At 43.0% G+C, this 22,569-nt stretch overlaps 1 protein-coding gene across 3 annotated transcripts in view; it reads right to left on the reverse strand.

The window, feature by feature from the left end:
* The window catches only part of Dock5 (dedicator of cytokinesis 5), a 184,865-nt gene that overhangs the window by 109,363 nt on the left and 52,933 nt on the right, over window positions 1-22,569 (reverse strand). For all 3 annotated transcript variants that reach the window (XM_035452751.1, XM_027390260.2, XM_035452752.1), the window contains exons 3-4: window positions 5,846-5,886; window positions 1,072-1,127 (exon numbers count right to left, since the gene is read on the reverse strand). In XM_035452751.1, coding sequence (XP_035308642.1) covers window positions 1,072-1,127; window positions 5,846-5,886 — 97 coding nt within the window. The remainder of the gene's footprint in view (window positions 1-1,071; window positions 1,128-5,845; window positions 5,887-22,569) is intronic.

A 22,569-nucleotide genomic window follows, 5' to 3' on the forward strand; every position in this document is an offset into this window, starting at 1 on the left:
CTAGGCTTTGGGTTAGGTGACTCTGTCCAACTGTTAGCTAATGTAAGTGTTCTGAGTACACTGGAGGTAGCTGGGATGGGCTATGTTTCATAGGTTAGGTGAAATAAATGTGTTTCTTGTTGTCCTTTTTTATTAACATATATTGTATAAAATGATGCACATTTCTGTGATGCCTGCTTGTGGTATTTTTAACTCCAGTGGGTTTGTAAGGATGTAACCACATCTCAAATCCAGGAGCATTTGTATCTTCTGAGTGAGTAACAGTTAACTGGGCATTCTGCCTTTCACCTGGCAGATCCTATTCTGCCTTCAAGGGGGGTCAGGAATGGCCCACTGGGAAGAGGATTCCTCTAAGAGACAGGGAAGAATAATTCCTTGTGCTGGTTCTGCTGTGGATGACCTGTGAGAACTTATTTACTCTACCTCTTGTCTTAAAATGTGGGTGCTGAGCACAGGACTTCTCAAAAATGTTCATCTAGCTCAGAGGTATTCTGTGACGGCCTCCCTGGTACCAGCCATGGATTCAAATTTTACTTTGTTAATTCTCCCTCCCTTCCTGTTTTCCTTGTCTGCCACAGAGTCAGTTCTTTGAAGGACAAATGACACCACCAAGAGAAATGAGTATTCAAAATTGAAATGGATTTTAAGTACACAACATGTTCCCATACACTGCTTCCCTGGGATCTCACCCCAAGCCTGTCATCAGTGCCTTCCTCCAGGAAGGTATACTTGCAACTAAGTGACGTATTCAAGGTTCAGAGCTGAGGAGGGCAGACTGATGTCTATCCTTTCCAGATGTTCACATGAACTCACATCCACACACCCACGGAGCAGTTAGTAACTCCAAGGGGAAGTGGAAGGCCCTCAGAGTTCATCACTGCTCTCTCTACTATTCTGGGGAACGGTGCCCAGGAGGAACAAGTACAGAAAAAGAAGGCAGAAGGAGGAACTATATGAGGCAAGTGAAACCAATGAGAGGAGAAGGACATCAATGGGTGTAGGGAATTCTTTCTTTCATGACCATCTTACATCTTCATCACTTTTTAGTGGTCTTTCTGGACTGGAACTTACCCTCCATCTTCCACAGTTGCCTCTTTCAAATGGATGTATGTCTCAGGGAAAATACCCTACAAAAAGAGAACTCTAGTTATACAGCCAGTGAAAGCAATCTCAAAGTCAAGAGCATAAATACTTCAAGGAGGACTATGACCACCTTGACAATGGAAAATTCCCAATTAATGACCATCTGCATTTCAACAAAGGAAGGATGGGAATGCTGAAATAATAGAAATTAAGATTTGGGCTCAGGTTGCATAAGATGCTTTGAAAATAAAAAGCCAAAATGCCCCATCAGCTCAGAGACCCAACAATGGCAAGGGACGTAATACTGAGAACCTAGAATTGGTACAGAGCCAACATGCCACGATGCATCCACTAAAGGGCCCCTCATCGCCAGGGAGGTGAAGCTGCTAACATTTTAGTAGCTTCCTACAATAATCCCTGTCAACACTTTCACTGAAGACCAACTGTAATCATTAGTTACCTGATCATTTTCATCACTTCACAGTCTTCAATTGTTCTTCTTTTATAACCCCAAGAGGCATTTCTATATCAGTATTACGACATTGTTCGTGAGCAAAAATGTAAAAAAGTCCCAAAGGAAAGGCACAAAACCACTGGGTGGGAACCAGAGAACTGCAGAAAATATTTCTCAGTAGTAAAGAACCATCCACGGAGTTCTCTTGAAAACCAAAGCTTGTGTCTTATTGTGCAATACTCTCCAAATGCCCCAGGGAGAAGGAGCCACTGAGCTTTGTTTGAGAATAGTTTACATGGCAGAGTAGAAGAACTAGCTAGCATCTTGGCTCAGTTATTCCTAGCCTTGCTCATGGGAGGACTGGCATGACCTCAGTGGATATTAAGTGTCAGGACTGCTGACACAGAGGTGGTAGTGGAGATAGCCCCCAGGCCATAGGACCATAGTTCAAAATGTGCATGCACGCCACAATCCTTAACAGAACAAGAAACCAGGGAACGCTGACAGCAGTTGCTTTTGTGGCCCGTTTCATGTACTGTATTTGTCTCTACCATGCTCTCTCTTTTTTCATCCTTCGCCAATAAAACAGGAAACGGCCATAACAGTAGGGACTATACTGATCTCAGCATGGGTGATGACAGAGGGGTCCTGCAACTGCTTTAGGCAGAAGCCAAGGGCTCTGTATCTTCAACAAGACAGAGTGATGTACCAGTGAGAAGGCACTGTTCTAGTCCCTCTACTAATGAGACCACCAAACACCACAAACACACTAAAAGAATAAAAAACTCTTGAAAAGAGAAAAGGGGTTGGAGAGGAGTAATCAGTTAAAGCAGTAGTTATGGGCCAACAAGATGGCTCAGTGGGAAAAGGCGCTTGCTGCCAGACTTGACAACCCTAGTTTGAATCCTAGGACCCACATAGTGGAAGGAGAGAACTGATTCCTCTGACATCCACATTCATGCTACTGCAAATGAGCAAGAATGTGCACCCATGCACAAACACAAAAATAGATGAAAGCACTAGAAGCTTTTTAAGTATACATTAAAGTAGTAGTTACAAATTTAAAATAAGCTAGGCCATTGCGGAGACTAGGCACACAGCTCTACAGTAGGACATGTGATTAAGGTGTGGGTGGTTTAATACTGAGAACTAAAGAAACAAAGACAAAAACCCCAAATGTAACACTGTTAATCCAAAGAAAAATTCTGGAAAAATATTTTTCAAATCAAGAAGGTAAAAAAAAAAAAATCTGAATTTATAGACTGTTGACTGGTCTGTGCTAATCCCTGGGAGCCAGCCATGATACAGGTCCCCAGAAATAGAAACAAATGATGACTTTAAGACACTGATGCTGACCATGGCAGATAATTTACACAGGTGTGCAGGCATAAAGGTGTGGATATCCAGAGCCCCTTTGCTTTGTGATCTCACTGCTCTGTTGTCTGCAGCATCATCGTGTTATGGTGGCTCTTGGCCATTTATAGTTGTTTAGTTTCTCTGGGAAGGCCAGAGCCAACCTGAGTCTTGCATTTCTTTTTTTTTCAATGTAACCTACTCAGTTGAATAAAATCCAACTAATGATTTTTCTCTATGTCATCCTGTCCATACACACACAATCCTGGCAAGATTAATGATCAATTTCTTCGAGGCTCTAGTCTTTCTCAATTTGTAAAGCCACTAACCTCCTTTTATCACCACTTCAAATGGCTAGGTTGGCTTATAAATGACATCAACAATTTTCATGAAAACAATTGTCCTTTCAAATAGCTCTTCCCCTAAGACAGGAAAAGGAGGGGCCAGCACAGGGGAGGATGTCTATCAGGCTGCATTTCTTAATGAAGGGGTGTCACACTCAACAAAATTCAAGACTGATGCCTTTAATTCCATCTTTGTTTCTTGGATCTCCACAAAGAAAGATAATTTAGTTAAAAAAAAAAAATCAATGCACAGTCACTGTGCCAAATTCTGTTCATGTTTTCCTTTATCAAGGGACAGGGGGGCTCTTACTGAAATAGTTTTCTCCAAAAGGTGAAGATTTTACAGATTTTTAAACACCACTTTAATGAAGAAGAAGAAGAAGAAGAAGAAGAAGAAGAAGAAGAAGAAGAACAACAACAACAACAACAACAACAACAACAACAACAACAACAACAACAACATCAATATTACAAACACATACATAGCCCAGATGTTAACTGGAGCATCTAGTATTGCAACCAGACCAGGGGGTACCACTAGCTAGATAGACGGATGCAGGCCTAACAGGAAAGCACAGAATGTCCTAAAACCAAGGTCTTCTATGCTGGAATAAATCCTAACATAGGGTAAGGGTCTGGAACCTTGTTTTAACAGTACCTACTGGGTTTGGTTATTTTTATTGTTATCATTGTTATTGCAGTGGTAGTAGTGGTGAGATCAAATCTAAGGCCTCTTGTATGCTAGGCAAGTGTCTGTCATTCAGATAATTTGAAAAACAGGACACCAATAAGTTACTCAGGCTTGCCTTTGTCTCCTATGTATCTGGAACAACAGGAATACACCACCAGGCCCAGCTGTTCTTGTGTTTCATATGATTTGTCTGAGAAGTTTTCTGTTCACTGTTTTACAGAATAAATTAAAAAAGGAAAAGACTGAGAATTAAATGACCTGGGTATTCTTTGTCTCTCACAAATTCAGAGCAAAAAGCTGTTAACTTGTAGGAGGTCTGGGGTGGGCCACAGAACTCTGGTGGAGATCAGAGGACAACTTTCAGGAGTTGGTTCTCTCCTACTGTGAGATCCCAGGATTGAACTCAGGTCACTGGGTCTGTGTGGCAAGCACTTTCACCTGCTGAGTCATCTTGCCACCCAGAAGTGTTAACTCTTACTGTTTTCTGAAAACTTAACTTCTACAACTGTGAGTAAAAGTAACTATTAACAGGGCTAAACCCACACACAGCAGGAGTGGGCATGCCAGGTATCAGCTTCCCTGAGGTCTTCAATCTAGTCCAATCATACTCTCATCACACCAGCACATCTGATTGCCACACTGGTCTCTATTGGAACAGTGGGGATGCTGAAGTCAGTGAGAGAAGTGAAAACAACTCAGTTGGAAATGGCATGTGGCACAGGGCTCTGACTGTGGGCAGAAAGGCTCAGTCACTAGTGCACGGCAGGGACAAGTGGACTCACACCAGGGAGACTTGGCACCTGTGGAGACAGCACGTGTTCCTTTGTTTTGTTGGGTTATGAAATCATCAAAGTGAATAAAGTGTGTGTATACACAAGTGTGCAAACACTAAGCCCGAAGAGTCATCAACTTCAGCCACACTCAACTTTGGGTTTCTGTGATTGCTACCTAGCAGGCAGGCATTTGAAGACTCTGTGTTCTTCTGAGATTTGGGGTTTTCACAGGCCAACCTGTGTGAGACTACATCTGGCCCATGATGTGGTCAAAGAGTAAGAACTGTGAATTTTTCTACTCTTTCTGCCCTGATAAATTCGTTTGTCTCACCCTCTGCTATTGGCACATGAACTAACTGTGAAATAATAAAGCCCTATCAACTTTGTTCTTGTGAAAGAAAGTGCTGGCACATTACACTGCCCCGGCAAGCAACATCAAAGGAAAAGTGCTGATGGCGTCTAAAGCAAATCCAGGAGCCACTAGCCTTTCGTTAGTTGATGATGAGCTGCCCTGACAACTGAGAAAGGAAACCAAGCAGGCCAGTGTTTCTCAAACTCTGCCTGGACACATTTATAGTCCAGAACTAAACAAAAAATACAACAAAAGCACGAACCACACAAACATTAATACCTGAGGTAAATGTGTCATACATAAGTGTCTCTGTTGTTCAGCTTTGTTTTCTGTTACCCAAGTTGGTTATACGCTACTAAAATGACTCCATGTTACCCATGGGCCTCACAGATGGAAACCATACTCTAGTTTGATGGATGAATCAGGTGACAGGTAGTGTCAGTTCTGGCAATGTAGAATTGGACATAAAGGACACAGGGAGAAGAGGGTCCTGCCACTTCCTCCTTGACAGAGGTCCCTATGGTATTGTCACTGCCCTACTGCCTTATTCGGCTTCAAGGGTAGACAGCAGGAACTCTGGGGCCTTCTCTTGAGTCAACCCCCAGGAAACACATCCATGGAACTTACTCTATTCTTCTTGAGCACTGTGGCCAAAATCTTTGTTTTCAGATCAAAGGAAGAGTCATCGAGAAGAAAGCAAACCAGCTCTAGAGATAACTTATAAAGGGACCTCACAACACAACAGAGAGCTAGTGGACAGTCAAAGGAACTAAGAAATGGAACAATGTGCCATACCTTTTTAGATTTGTTCTGGAGAGCATATCCTCTGTACCAGCCTGGGGAGGGGAAGGGGAGAACACAAAGACATGTTATGTTTTCTGGGAGAACAAAAAGACATCAGCAACACATATTCACACGTTCTATTAGCAATCCTGAGATGGAAACCAAAAGATCAGTACCTACGAAACCATAGACTGGCAGTTCTCAATCTGGGGGTTGTGATCCCTTTGGGGGTCAAATGACCCTTTCACAGGGGTCGCCTAAGATCACTGAAAAACATGGTTGGGGTCACCACAATATGAACGTCAGGAAGGTTGAGAACCACTGCCTTAGGCTATGAACCATTGTACTTCTTACTCAGTAAAGACCTATTTTATAGCCACATTCTCTAACTAACCACACAACTTAAAATTTGCACAAAGGGCTCTCAAGAGATGACTCAGCAGTTAAGAGCACTTGTTGCTTTCATGGAGGACCTGGCCTGAGCCTCCCAAGTTCTGAGATGACAAGAATATACCATGCACCATTCCAGGCTTTAGTTCTTTTGCAAAATTACATTAAGGTATTTATATGTAGACATTCTCTCATTTATCACAGAATACACAACTTAAGGTGCCCATAAACAAGTATTTTATATTAAAAGTGACTCAGCACTTGGTTTTTCTTATAGCCACTCCCACCACCAAGGCATCAATGTGCTCACCCGACATCTCGCCCCAGGAAACACTACTGTGAGTAGTATTATGTAAGTAGACAGTAAGTAGATGCAATCTGTAGTTAGAACTGCAGGCGTCTCTGCCAGTAGACCTCTAGAGCTGACTCATAAGAACCCTGCAGAAAGCCGGGTGGTGGTGGCGGTGGCGGCGCACACCTTTAATCCCAGCACTTGGGAGGCAGAGGAAGGTGGATCTCTGTGAGTTCAAGGCCAGCCTGATCTACAGAGTGAGCTCCAGGACAGCCAGGACTGTTTCATAGAGAAAACCTGTCTAGAAAAAAGAAAAGAAAAAGAACCTTGAGGAAGACAGGTAAGACAGATTGTAGGAGCCAGAGGCTGAGAACACTAGGAGAACTCACAGAATCAATTAAGCAGGGCCCATAGGGACTCACAGAGACTGAAGTGGCAATCATGGAGTCTGCATAGGTCTGCACTAGGTCCTCTCATTCATGCTTCGGTTCTTTACCTTGGGGTTCTTATGGGACTCCTAACAGTGGGAGTGGGGGTATCTCTGACTCTTTTGCCTGCTCCCATGAGAGTTTGTGCCTAGTCTTACTGCATCTTGTTTATGCTATGCTTGGTTGTTATCCTTGGAAGTCCTGTTCTTTTCTGAAGGGAAATGAAGGAGCAGTGGGCAGTGGTGGGGGGTGGGGGGGGATGAAGGAAAGAGAGGTTGAGGTCAGGATGTTCTGTATGAAAGAATAGAAAAAAAGATATCAACCAGAAAATTTGTGTTTTTATGTGTTAAAAGCAGAAAATTCAGTTTACCTCTTTGGTTACAGACTGAACAACACTTTCACAAATTTTAAATTGTCAATGAAACTAAAAACTATAAAGAATTTTCTATGTGTTGCAGAGGGTGTGGGAGTAGGGCTTTGGTATGGAATTATAGTCTGCATCAAGGCTACATGGTTGAGAAAAATGATCTCTCAACAGAACACCAGCCTCCATTTAGGAAGCCAACGTGCAGGCAATCAGGTTATGTTAGGATACACTGAACATTCCTCCCGAGACTCTTAATTCTGCTAAGGTATGAAAAAAGTTTCATGAATGGCTGGCTTCGGCATCACCCTGGATCAAGGGCAGAGCTGGAGGTCCATGCTGAGAAAGAGCATTTGAGGCAGTTTTCACTTTTCAATTCATATAAAACTAAGAAATCACAGTATAGACTTGGACCCGCTTACCAGGAAGAATGTATCTGCACACCTGTAAACGGGGCTTTTCGAAGCATTCATCACAAACCTGTTTTCTAACCCTGTAATCTTTGGGGGAAAAGATTAACCCTTCTACATTATCTCCAGAGTCATGGTATGTATATAACTGCCAGGAAAAAAAAGTACAACATTATCATTCTGGACTTGTCAAAGTGAACACTCATTTCCCTTGGCAGCAAGTACTGTAAGCACCTAATCGACAGCTGGACGCTTGATCGAATTCCTACTGTCAGAACTCTAAGAATGCAACTACTAATGATTGCTAATAATTCCCAAGGCTATTGTCACAGGTGTTTGCTCGTCCTATAACATAAAATTGGGTTGCAATACAAACAAGAACCCAGTTTCCCCATTAATCCTTAATATTTAATGTTAAATGATCATAATTAGAGTTTACTGTTAGGGAGTATGAAACTGCAGGTATGTTCCGAAACTATCATGTAATTACAATGGGGGGGGAGGGAAGGTGGGGGACAGGCAGGCCTGAAGGCGAGTCTTAGCTACATTTTAATGAAATGAGTCCCCCAAAATAAATTCCAGCTACTGTGGCAATATTGGTGCACTTCTGGGGCAAGAAGTCATTTTAAGTTGCTTGGGGACTGTCCCCAGTTAAGGATAAAAATATCTCCTCTCATTTAAAACTACCAAAGTTCCTAAGGCCATAAGCAAATTTAATCTCTACATAATCACCATCAGTCAAGTCTCTACCATCTGAGCCAGGCTGTGGTGGTACACACCTTTAATCCCAGCACTCTGAAGGCAGAGGCAGGTGAATTTCTGAGTTCCAGGCCAGCTACAAAGAAAAATCGTGAGAAGGCGGGGGAGGGAAGGGGAAGACGAGGAAGAAGAGGCAGAGAGAGAGAGAGAGAGACAGAGAGAGACAGAGACAGAGAGGGAAGGAGGGAGGAGGGAGGGAGGGAGGGAGGGAGGGAGGGAGGGAGGGAGGGAGGGAGGCTAGGGTCTTGAGCTATTGCATTTTCTGGCTTCCACCTAACAGGTGTCTGTCCCTACCTGGTTCTTCTCCCTCTGTTGTAGTTCAACAAATACTAAGTAGTGGAGAGCAAATGTTGGTTATCAGCGTAGATTACGTAAATAAGCTGAGTGCACAGAACTAAGATGACGAGCTCAGAGGCTAACGTGCAGTGTCTGGGGATATGGGAAGTGAGATTAGATAAGATGATCAAAGACATGTCACTCTGAGAAACTAAAAGGAACCAGGCAGGAAAATGATGAGGAAAGAAACTTCCACACAGGAGCACGTCCAGTGAGAGAGCCATGAGGCAAGAATTCTGTACAAAGCCAGAAAGAGTTCAAGGTGAGAGGGAGGGGCAGACTGGGAAGAGGCACCTTGGTGGTGGGGGGGAATGTGGGTCTCCATTCTGGGCACCCACTATACCTGCCAGGGAAGCTTATAAAATACTGAAGACTGGGCCACCTCCCCAGATACTGTTATTTAATCAAGCCCAGACTTAGAGCTTCTCAAAGGATCCTGGGGACACTAATACACTGGCAGAAGTGTCACCCCAGGCAAAAGTGCCATGTACCGTGTGGATTCTGGGCTTTAGCCTAATGGTAAGCATTGGAGGGGAAGACGGTGTTTAAATGCATCATTTCTTGTGCTTAGAAAAACAAAACAAAAACAAAAAACATCTGGCTGCTAGAGAAGAATGGGCAGGGGAGGTGAGAAGTAGTAGAAGCAGGGAGGAGAATGGCGCATGCATTGAAAATGGGAAGTGATGAGAAGACGAGAATGTGTTAGAAGCATGTTGATTTGTTCATGGCTTCATTAGCGAGGGGCAAGAATGGAAGAAGAAAGAGTGCTTGGTTCTTGGGCTTACACAAACGGTACACAATGTTACTCTATGGTACAGAAAGATTTTAAAAAGGGAAGCCTTGGAGGATGGTAGAAGGGATGGGCAGCATACCCTGACCCTTGGGCTTCCCTCCCTGAACAACCGAGTCCTACAGGAATGACGTGGAACATAGCTCATGTACACTGGGGGAGAAAGGGTCAGAGTGGTCAGGCTGGCATGCAGCTCAGGGCCCAAGAAGAATCAGATTGATAATGATCATTTAATAGCTGACCATGTTAATGGGAGGGAAACACTCTGTCAAACACCAGGAGCACCAAACAAAGGTCAGCCAGGAGAGAGTCAAGATAAAAGGGATTTCCCTCTGGGAAAGAAAGGTGACCAGGACACAGCCGCTTCCCCCGCCCCCAACCATACAGGCATAATAATCCAAAGAACATGATAGAGATGAACAGATAGTGAAAATCAGGTGTGCGTAGAGCTGGTGAGGCATATGGGAGGGCCAAGTTGTAATCTTCCATGGTAAATAAAATGGAAAATGGAAAAGTCAATTCTTATTTGGCTAAAAGATTGGAAAGAGTTCAGGAGGAACTAAAATGCCTCAGAAATGAGGAGTTAGAAGGAACTCCTGTTTTCCATTATGGACTAGTAAAAATAACCAGGGACAGCAAGACAGGTAAAGGTGCCTGCCAACAAGTCTCATGACCTCACTTCAATTCTAGAACCCACAAGATGGAAGGAGAGAACAGACTCCTGCATCGGGGCCTCTTACCTCCACATGCTTACCCACACTCATTCTCAGGCATGCGCACTCGAGCTCGCGTGCGCGCACACACACACACGCACACACACACACACACACACAGAGTAAATAAATAAATGTAATTTAAAACATTTTAAACTTTTACAGTTAATGTATATTTATGACTGGTACAATTTTGAATTGAAAAAAATACTGATGAATCCTGGCAAGCTAGACAAAGGCAAAATCAAAACAATAAATAACAAGTCTATTGTTACAGTGTAGAGCTGATTAAAAAAGAGAAATGGATTTGGAGGGGGTCATAAAATGGTGTGGTGGTGTGAATGAGAACAGCCCCCATAGCTCATGTGTTTGAGCGTTGGGTTCCCAGTTGATGGGTGGTTTGTGGAGGACTATTACTCCTTCTAATTACTAATCCTAATCCAGCGGTGCTCAACCTGTGGGCCGAGCACCTCTGGCAAACCTGTCTCAAAAACTATATTTACATTATGGCTCATAATAGTAGCAAAATTACAGTTATGAAGTAACTATGAAAATAATGTTATGGTGGGGGGTCACCACAACATGAGGAACTAAATTAAAGGGTCACATCATTAGGAAGGTTGAGAATCATGGGATTATGGGATGTGGTCTTGTTGGAGGAAGTGTGGCTTTCAGGTTTCAAAAGCCCACACCAGGCCCAGTCTGTCCCTCCCTCCCTCCCTCCCTCCCTCTCTCCCTTCTTCCCTCCCTCCCTCCTTCCTCCCTCCCCTCCCTCCCTCCTCCCTCCCTCCCTTCCTCTCTGTCTCTGTCTCTCTGTCTCTGTCTCTCTGTCTCTGTCTCTCTCTCTCTCTCTCTCTCTCTCTCTCTCTCTCTCTCTCTCACACACACACACACACACACACACAAAACCTCTCCCCAACTCATGGATAAGATGTAAGCTCTCAGCTACTGCTCAAGCGACATGCCTGCTTGCACCATGCTCCCTGACATGAAGATCATGGACTCACTCTCTGAAACTGTTATCAAGCCCCCAATTCAATACGTTTTGTTTTTTTAAATAAGTTGCCTTGGCCATGGTATCTCATCTCAGCAATAGAACAGTAACTAAGACAAATATACTAGTTCTGGTTGTATTTCATGATGATGTACACTTGTCAAAACTCACTGAATTACATATTAAATACAGTGGCTTTTATTAATTACATTGTTCATTTAAAAAGACAGAACTGGATGCCATCATGTACCCACTAGAATGACTATGGTCAAAGAGACTGACTGTGCACATAGTTAGCAAGGGTTAGGAGTAACTGGACCCTTGTGCTGGTTGGTTTTTGTCAATCTGACACAAACTTAGACATATCTGGGAAAAGAGAAAAATGTCCCCCATAAGATTGGCCTGTGGGCAAAGCTATGTGTTATTTTAATGAGGGGGGGTCCAGTGCACTGTGGGTGGTGCCATTCCTGGGCAGCTAGTCCTGAGTTGTGTAAGAAAACAAATTGAGCAAGCCATGAGGAGCAAACCAGTACACAGAGTTCCTTGACTTCTTTATCATTTCCTGCTTTCCAGGTTCCTGCCTTGAGTTCTTGCTTTGACTTTCTTCTATAATGGACTATGATGTGGAAACAGAAGATGAAATAAACCCTTTCCTCCCCAGGCTGCTTTAGGTCACAGAGTTTTATCATACAATATAAACCCCCAACTATGACAATTCTCTCTTACCAGGCTGGCAATTTCTTCTAAAGTTACACATACCATATGACTTAGCAATATTATCATGCCTAGGTAGTTATTCAAGATAAATGGAAACATACACATACAAAAATGCTTTACAGGAATGCTTACTGATATTTTAATTCTATCAAGCTTAAGGTGGAATTCAATGAAAGACACAGTGACATTTGAGTCATGGCATGGTCGTATAATGAATACTGTTCAACAATACAGAAAAATTACTTATGTACAACTTTATGAATGACTCTAAAAACCACTGTAGTGGGTGGAAGAACCCAAATGACAGACATGTATAATAGCACTGACAAAGGGTTCTTTAGAAGGTAAAACTAATAGTTAGTCATGGAAGTAAGAACAATGCCCAATGATTGAGTGCTTGCAGCCTGTGTCATCTGATAAAACTTATTCTGTTTATCTAAGTGCATGTTACAGTATACATATAAATTTTCCTTGATGTCTTTTTTTTGTTTGTTTGTTTGTTTTGTTTTTTCGAGACAGGGTTTCTCTGTGTAGCTTTGGAGCCTATCCTGGCACTCACTCTGGAGACCAGGCTGACCTCGAACTCACAGAGATCCTCCTGCCTCTGCCTCCCGAGTGCCGGGATTAAAGGCGTGTGCCACCAACGCCTAGCTCCTTGATGTCTTTAAACGTGGAAAGGAAGAACTTATCAAGTGAAAATTACTATATAAATTAATCACCTCATCACTTCTCGGCCTTTTGACTAAGATCAAGTGTAGTATAAATTAATCACTTCTAACAGAAAGCTATCACTCACATATGACTGAGAATTTTTGTTTGTTGTTGCCTCTGAAATGGGTTTGAGTCAGGTGTGAAAAATAACAGGCATCTTTCTCCATGACTCTACTTTTTGTCTTGTGTCTCCTCAGTGACATTATCTATCCTAGTCAGTCCCAGCATGCTCCCAAATTGATTTTGAATGAGTTTTTAATATTTCTAAAAAGTTCCAGCATGGACCTGCAATTCATTTACTCAATTAGCAGTTACACAAGCTAGGAAACCAAGACATGGAGTGTTTCTCTGCTCTGACTGTTACTTTATAATGCATGGTCATGTAATGAGTATATAATGAGTATAAAATGAGTATAATGAAAAGGAGGGGGGGGAAGAATTCTTCGATACAACAGAGGCATAGAAACAAAATTTCACAGGGATTAAGTCAAGAAGGAAGGAAAGGGATTGTGGGGAAGGCTGACTTCAGCAGATGAGCTACTTGGGAAAGTGTGGTTCGAAATCTCTGAAGGGATCCATCAGGGCTGAGGTTTACATGACTCATGTGGCCGTTCATTCATTATACATAAAAACACTTCTTGAAGTGGAGTGTAGCAGACATCATCTTTAAGAAGGAAGGAAACAGATCCATAAACAAGCAACCAAATACAAAGGGGCCTTTAATGGAGCTGCCTGGAGACTCTGGCTCACAAAAGAATGCGCTATGAATATGCTCCAGACTCGGGCAATTACTGGGGAATGCTGAAGACTTCCCAATGAAAGTGCCCCTTCGATGGGTGACTTATAGAATGTTCCACACAAACACCTTTTATTTTGCCATCACAAGATGAATGTGCTCTCCTGCTCACACACATATAAAAGATCAATAAATTATGTTTATCCTCTCAGAAATTAAAAGCCAACACCAGAGAGGGAGTTGCTGTTTATAGCACCCCACATGACACGTGGGGCAGAGAGGAGGCAGCATCCTCAGAGGAGGAGCAGGTGCTAAATCCTGTTGTTTTTCCTTTAACTATCTCAGGCCTGCTAGCTTAATTAGGCTGGAGTCAAAGGTTGCACCCCTGTGGACCAGGTAAACCTGTCAGGTTTCCAGGGCCAGAATCCAGTGAGCTGTCCCTCAAACAGAAGCCTGCAGAACCTCAGGGAATCCTGAGCCAGCTGGGTGCCAGCCCTCACAGGACTGAGAATATCTCAATATGAAATCCCTCATTACAGAGGACAGTTGTCCACCTTCATTCATGTGGGGCATCTCTGCTGCCTCCCAGAGCCTCAGCTGCTCACATCTAAAGGCACTAAGCTTCTGCAAATAGGCTGCAAGGTCCAAAGTCGAAGGCAGGAAAGATGTTCCATTCTGTCGTTTCTTCACTCAGGATAAATCTACCAGCCTTTTGGCAAGCAAGGCTGATGATGGAAACTTGAGTGTGAGGGACTCAGAGTACCTGAAACCTAATTGCTTCACGGTTTAAAAATAAATAAGCAATCTGCATCAATAAACACAGGGGTTTCTTTCCCTTGCATCAAGCTGTCTCTGTGGCCTTGCTGTGAGGACACCAAAGTGGACACTCAGAATCAGTCTTTTAGATGAGAAGACCTTAGTCCTGGGCATGAGAAGTATGCATACCGTGTGAGCAAGAGAGCGTGTGGCTTTCTAGTTTGATTTAATTTTACTTTAGAGACAAGTAAATATAGCTTAGGCGTCATATAGCTTAGGCTGGCTTCAAAACTGCCATGTAGCCTAGGATATCCTTGAACTCCTGAGCTTCCTGCTCCAGCTTTCTGGAGTTACATACAGGTATGCACCATCTCACCCAGCTTCGACTTTCATGTTGTAGTTACTTAAGTTTGTTTTGACAATGTCATATTTGTATATAATGAATTCTGATTACTCTCACTCAACTTTTATTTTTTATCATTTTAAAGTGTGTGTGTGTGTGTGTGTGTGTGTGTGTGTGTGTGTGTGTGTGTGTGTGTGTGTACAGGTGCCTCCATAGACCAGATGCATTAGATTCCCTGTAGCTTGAGTTATGTTTGTGAGCTCTGATGTGGATGCTGAGGAACCGAACTTGGATCCTCTGGAAGAGCAATAACTGTTTTAAGCCACTGAGTCATCTCTTCAGCCCCTTCAACATTTATTTCAAAGCAGAAAAGGCTCCTTGTTTGCAGAGCCTGGCAGACATCAGGTAGGCAAGAAACATTTGATGACCATGTAAAGGAGAGAACAAAGTCTCTTTGGCCTAGGGCGTACTACTGGAAGGAGTGTGGAATAAAATCTGTACCTCAAGTCATACAAGTGTTAAGATGAAGGGACGGAGCTGGCAGGATTGCCAGATGTCCCTCTCATGAGGAGAATACATCTGAGCTCTGGAGGTCACTACCGATCTAATGTAATGAAGCCTTCAATCTCTTAAAAGCCATTCTTCAATAAGGCCACTCTCTTGTTTTTAAAGCCACTCCACTAACTCTGGCTAAAGACATTAAGATGATTTTTTTTTTTCTGCTTTCTCAGGGTAGATGGTAACAGAGGTCACGGATCTCTATTTTCAACTAGAAAATAACTCCACAGACAAGAGATCTGCTCCACATGTTAGGAAGGCCAAGTCACAGTGAACAGACAAGAGGACACATCCAAATGTGTGGATACGCCTTGCCTTGGGGGGCCATCGTAGAACTTCTCCTCTAGATGGGTCAACATGGTCACACTGGTTTCCAATTTCTAATCTTTCACTGAATCTTAGCCCCAGGGTAGTTTGGGGACGTGCTATCCATGAAGCATTTTTTTTTTTTTTATACAAAAGGTAAATGGCCCAGCAATCAAAGGCACAGGTACAAGGAGCTTGCTCTATGTCATGTCCTTTTCCCACCCCTTGATCTAACAAACATCCCTGGAGACCAAAATCAGCTTGATAGAGCTGCTGGGAACATTCCACTGGGGCATTCCAGAAACTTCTTTGTTTTCAGGTTCACTTGCCTCTGTAGATTCACAGGCAGCTGCCCAAATGGGTCAATGCCAAGTACTAGAGCATGATGGATAATGGAACGAAGGTACCACTCAGGAAAGAGTTGTAATTTCCACATCAGGAGATTGGACAGATGCCTATGTCTAAAGAACATATGTTAGGATGTATTTCAAAAGCACATCCAAAAGTTACCTTGAAAGAAAAGACAGGAGAAGGCATTCTGTTTTATAAGGCTTAATCTGAAGGCTGGGGTATAGCTTAGTTAGTAAAAGTCCTTGCCATACAAGCCTGAGGACCTAAGTTTGCTCCTGAGCACCCATGTGAAAAGCTGGGCGTGTCAGTATATGCTTATATTCTCAACACTGGGAGGAGGAGATAGAAGATACCCAGCCAGCCAAGCCAAACTGGCCAGTCTCAGATCCCAGAAGGAGACCCTTGTCTCAACTAAGTGGGTAGCTCCAGAGGAATGACAGAGGTTGGCCTCTTGTTTTTTTATATACATGCATGCATGTGCACCCCCATACACAAACACATGTGTGTGTATACACCCACAGCCACACCCACGCACACACACACACACACACACACACACACACACACACACACACACACAGATTCAATCTGAGAAGAGACATTTCAATGGCTGCTGCATTTAATTACGTCTCTCCCAGACACACTCCTACTACCACATGTAAAAACAGTTCAGGAAAGAATGTTCCCAGAGGTGTGACTGATGACAAGCTGCACTTAAGGTAAAGGTCAAGCAGATGTGGGAAGTGACCATGCACCCTCAACAAAATACTATGAAGCCCAACCTGCTTTCCCAAACTAAAGCCAAATGTCTGCAGGCAGAACTTGTCATCGGCACCGAGCTTCTGGGCTGACTGCCATTTATGTTTGGAAAGGCTGTTGTTTCTATAGCTAGGTCACAGTGAAAGTATGGGTTCAGAACTATAATGTACCTCCTAGGACCTTGACTAAGAGAGGGCAACAGAAGTGTTACAAATATATGGAGGATCCCAATGCGCCTTTCATCTTGTAAATTTGACATCTGTGTACAGTGTGTGTCTGTGTTTAATGTGTGTCTGTGTGTGTATCTATGTGTTTCTGTGTGTGTTTCTGTGTGTATCTATGTGTACATGTGTGTGTGTGTGTGTGTTGTGTATGTTTCTGTGTGTGTGTCTTGTGTGTGTGTGTCTATGTGTTTCTGTGTGTTTCTCTCTCTCTCTCTCTCTCTCTCTCTCTCTCTCTCTCTCTCTCTCTCTCTCTCTCTCTGTGTGTGTGTGTGTATGTCTCACAGACATATGGAAGTCAGAGGACAACATTCTGCAGTTGTTCCACTATGGGTGCTGGGGGGTAAACTTAGGTCATCAGGCTTTCATAGCAAATGCTTTCATTCAGCCATCTTGCCAGCCTGAAACTCTGTCTTGGTGGCTTTTGGGATGGAGCTTTGGAACTTACACACACTAGGTGAGGCATATGCTCAGCTCCTGATTCTGTTTAATTCATTTGCTTTTTGTTGTTGTTGTCCTTTTGGTCTCTCTCTTGTCGTATGGACACTGAACAAGGCTCATCAAGTAAAGAAATGAGTATAAAGGAGGAAATAATGGCTTCAAGGATACCTGTTTAATAGTCTTGGTCATACAGGACTATAGCATGTGATAACCTACTTTAAATCAGACACTCTGAGAAAGTTAGCCAGTCTCCTATGTTCCTAGGGGTCCCAGTTACAGCCTCTCAAAAAGATGATTACCAAGCCTCTGCTAGAAAGCACAATCTTCAAATGCACCCCTTTCCTTGTCAAGTCTGTCAGGAGGGTTCATTGACTGCCATTTCAAAATTTACCACCAGGCAACTGACCTGCTATGACACCATTCTCTGTCCCTACTTGCAAAGGCCTAAAAAGATGAGATTCAAAGCATGTGCCACCCAAGTCAGAGCCCATTGTATTTCTTCCATTTGTACAAGTTGAACATCCTTTTAAAAGTCCAAAATGCCAGGCTCTAAAATGCAAAACCTTTGGACTCTGGAATGAAGTCATAAGGGGAAATTCCACTCCTTACCACATGACAGGTTGCAATCAAAAGGCAAGTATACTAAAAAAAAAAAAAAAAAAAAAAAAAAAAAAAAAAAAAAGCTCTATGAAATTACCTTCAGGTTATATGTAATAGATGACTATGAAACGTAAATGAATTTTGTGTTTTTACTTGGGTTCTCCCAATGTTTTATGATATGTATTTAATATGTAAATATTCCACACAAATTAAACCCAAATCCTCTGCTTCTAAGCATTTTAGATAAGGGAGGACGCTCAGCCTGCATATGGGCTTTCTGATTCGGTGAGTTTTACTGGCCTTGTTCCATACAAAAGTAACATGTGTAGAAAGGGAAGCTCCAGATGTCAATGCCTCTTATTCCTTATAATGTTCCAAGGCTGCCCATTTCCTCAGTTTCTGTCAAAATCTTTGTGCTATCCCCTGAGCCTTTCAAAATTGTTCTGAATACAAAGCTATATTCTGTGCCTGCCTCTGCAGAGCTCAGAACACCTTTGAGACAACATCTCACTTGGTTACTTCCACCAGGGGCTGATTGTGGGTGATGACCTCAGAACCCCCACCAACACCAGCCACTCGTGCTCCTGAACTCATGGGTGGTTTATAGAACTGACAAAGAGTCAGTCGGCGGATATGAATTCAGCTCAGAAAACCTGCACTCTAAGTACAGCAGGCCCTGGGCTTAACGCCATCTGTAGTAGAGTTAGATTAATCACAGGAGAGGAAAGCTCTGTGGTAACTGGATGCTGACATGCTGACAACCTTACACTTATAAAGCACTACATATTTTTCAGTGTGCCAATGTGCCACCCTGTGATTCATCACTTCCAAGTCAACGAGTGACCCAAATTTAAATGGAACGTTCACATCATAAAGATAGCTGAAGCACCTTGCTTGGGGACAGTAAACTGAGACAGGAGTGAGTCACCTAATATAATGTCGTCCTCCCTGTCTCTTCCCTCTGTTGTATCAGCAACATCTTCTCCCCATAGTGTGGTGGTATATTATTTATGATTTATTAAAGCTTGCCTGAGGGTACAGAAAGCAAAGCTAACCACAAGCCACAGAGCCAGACAATGGTGATTTAACACAGCTTTAATCCCAGCAGCCCTACTACCTAGCCCTAGAGTCAGGTGGTAGTGGCATACACCTTTAATCCCAAGACAGGGATATGGATCTCTGTTAGTTCAAGGCCACGCTGCACTACATGACAATGATCCAGTCCTAAAGAGAAACAGCTCACACAAAGGTGATCTCAGCACTTGGGATCCCACGCCTTTAAATCCAGGATTTGAGAGGTATAAAAAGGAAGAAGCAAAGCCACTCTTGGAGAATTAGTCTCCAGCCACGCTGAGGAGAGGACAGCCCTTTCCCATCTGAGGTAGAGGGAAGAGCTGGTGGCCAGATGCTTTGCTTTTCTGATCTTCAGCTTGAAGCTTGAACCCCAATACAATCTCTGGGTTTTTATTATTCGTGTTACAGCATAGTGTCTAGATATCTGTTTGTTTATTCACTTCCTCATCTCGCCTGTTTTTCTTGGTAAACCCTATGAGAGGCAGCACCTGGCTGTTTTCTCACTCCTTTGACCTGAGTTAGAACATATGCTGTGCTTTAACGCACAGGGCATGTGGTAGGTGTGAAGCAGGTGTTGCTGAAAACCAAGGCCACTGTAGCTGAAGGGTCCAGTGTCTCTGTCCACATACGCCTGGATATGGAGCAGGAAAGATCATTCATTCACGGGGCCAGAATGGGTGTCTCGTTGCCTGTTTCAAACTAAAGGATTTCTCTTCTCTTACAGTCTCTAAAGGCAAACAGCTCTCGGGGAAACTACAAAGAAGTGGTATACAGCCTCTCTATCAACTCACTTCCTTCCTTCACCTTTAACAAATTAAGCTGGGGTGGGGGCTACAAGATACAAGGGACAAATGAGAGCAGCTCTCTCTTTAAAGACTGGGGTCTTCTGGCTTTAAGTCAAAGATTAAGCAGTCTAGAAGTTTCTGGACCATTTAAACACCGAGTTACCATATGACAACAGAGCAGTCATGGTTCCTGGTATCTACCCAAGAGAAATAAAAACACATCCACATAAAACTGGTGTGTGAATGTTTAGAGCAGTATTATGGTCGAAAGATCTGATAACGGCTCCGATATCTATCTGATGATGCATGGAAGAACTGTGGTATGGCCATGCAATGAATGCTAACTGGAGGAAACGGAAATGAAGTATTAATGCATGCTAGAGGATGCATGAGCCCTGAAAACACTATACTACTAAGAAGACAGCAGCCACAAAGCACCACACACTGTTTGGCTGCACTATTATAAAAGTCTAGAACAAACTCACAGAAGCAGAAGACAGGTATGTGTTTGCCTACCTTCAGGGGAATGGCTGATAAGTGGTAGAGTTGGGGTAATGAAAGTAGACAGTGATTGACAATTGCCCAACTCCCTGTAAAGTATGCTTAGTAAATAACCGCAAAATCGTAGACTGTGAGTAAACTGTGTGGCATTTGAGTTGTATCTCGATAAAGCTGCTGTTTCAGATGAAAAGCAAAACCAGGCAATAAATAACCAGATCACTGTGTGGGCAGGAGAGTGGCAGTGCTTCCCAGCCCATCACAGCCTTATTTCACCTGCAGCACTCATTCCAGAATTCTGCTGAGGGCCTATTGCACATCAAAAGCTATTGGTGGGCACCTGGAGATTAAGCAGGCAGGAGCCAGCTGTGCCTCTTAGCAGTCATTGCTCTTGGGGAATCACTCATTGAACCACAGGGCAGGAAGCAGTCAAAAGGAGTCCTCAGTGGTATTCTGTTGTGGGTTGTGGGCTGAAATCATTAAAAAACAAAGTGTCTGGGAGAACTCAGGTCCATGCCAAAACAGCACACATAGATCAGGCATGCTTGACTCGAAGGTGGGGTGGGGCAGAATGTGCAGAGGGAGAGTCCCAGAGTCACCGGCAGGAAACTGCACTAAAGAAAACCCTGGGGGCCAAGAAATGGTGCCAGCCCTACCCTGGCATTCTCTCTGGCAGTACTGTGGGTGTTTCCATTTTGTTTGTTTTAAAGGAAGACAGGAGCAGGGAGTGGGGCAGTGAACACAAGTCATTACTCAGCATTTCCTGCAGGTCTCATGTTTGCAAAGCACTCCTGCCCCCAGTCCTCAACTGCCTGAAATAATAAAGGAATTCAAGACTCACGCCAAGAACTCCAAGTACTAAGTAGATACAAGAGCCTCCCCATGAGTGTTGGGCAAGGCAGGCGCTATTTAAAAACGAATCCCGTAAAAGAAACACTATTGGAAAAATATAATTGGATGTAATAATCTGTGTGGAATGAACATGCCACTCAGAGGTTATGAACTCTGTCCATATATGTTTCCCTTCTCACACCAGGACACGGGCCTGCTCTGAAAGCACTACCAGTGGCATCCTTCTCTTCGAGCCTCGAATTCTAAGAATGACACACAAACACTCTATGGAAACAATTACAGGAAACTCTCTTCCTGCTGGTTGGGTGGACAGCTCCTGATCATCCCAAAGGCCAATACTGGTGAAGTTTTCTGTATAATGGCCAATGGGCCAGCACTCCCTGCAATCACACTATGTATGAGCATCGTTATCCTAAAAGCACCATGGATTGGGATTTAGAGACTGAACTACATGGGGATTGAAGCATATGGTATTTGTGTATTTGTGTTAACATTAAGTACAATATGAACATTCCTAATCCAAAACTTGAAAATCCAAAATGCTCCAAGACTCAAAATTTTATGAGTACTGACATAGTATCATGGTAGATTATATATTGTTATAAAATTATTTAAAATACTGTAAAATTATCTTCAGGCAACATGCATAAGACATATACGAAAAAAGAAAGATGAATTTACAGCTAGGTGCTATTCCTTAAATATTTCATTACATATATTCCAAAATCCCAAATAGTCTTAACACTTGCAGTCCCAAGTACTCTGGGTAAGAGACACTCAGGCTGCATATTGAACCATGCTCAGTCCTCAGTGAGACCACCAGACAAATGTAAGAGTGGAAATACTCAAAATCATTACTAGTACAAATGTATTCTATGAGGACAGCATGCTTCAAAATTATAATAGAGCCACATAAAAAATTTTAAAAACCAACCTTTTTTGAGGGAACAATCTAAAGAATGCATTTAAGGGGTGTCGTTAACTATGTCAGATCAACATCAATATTCTGATGCACTCCATAAGGCAATCAGGAAGCACCCCCTCCCCCACCAACACACACACACACACACACACACACAGAGAGAGAGAGAGAGAGAGAGAGAGAGAGAGAGAGAGAGAGAGAGAACATACTAGCAACAAGGGAAGACTTTCCATGCCAAAATCTGTAGAAAGCCAAACCCCAAAGAAACCAGCCTATTACTTGTGGTAGCCAGCGTCTTGCCTGGGGCATTTACTGATGTCAGAAAGGATGGCTGAGTGGCTTGTAGTATTTCAAAGGACCTTATTGGGGCCAGCAGGACAAAAATTAGAGAGCTGGGCCTCACAATGAGTTGGCTCTAATTTCAGTAAAACAAAGCACTTCTATAGATGAAGACAGTTAAAAGACTTAATAAGCAGGAGTTAAGAGAGTTGTTCAGCACAGTTCTAAAATATATTCTAAAAACAGGTTTGAGACCATAAAAAGCAAGAAATTCCCATTTCTGTAGAGACAGAAACTACATTTGTGGTGAAAAACTCAACACAGAAACCAAAAAAGCTGAAAAAAGTTAGC

This window comes from Cricetulus griseus (assembly GCF_003668045.3).
Source record: "Cricetulus griseus strain 17A/GY chromosome 1 unlocalized genomic scaffold, alternate assembly CriGri-PICRH-1.0 chr1_1, whole genome shotgun sequence".
In the NCBI taxonomy this organism is placed as follows: Eukaryota; Metazoa; Chordata; class Mammalia; order Rodentia; family Cricetidae; genus Cricetulus; species Cricetulus griseus.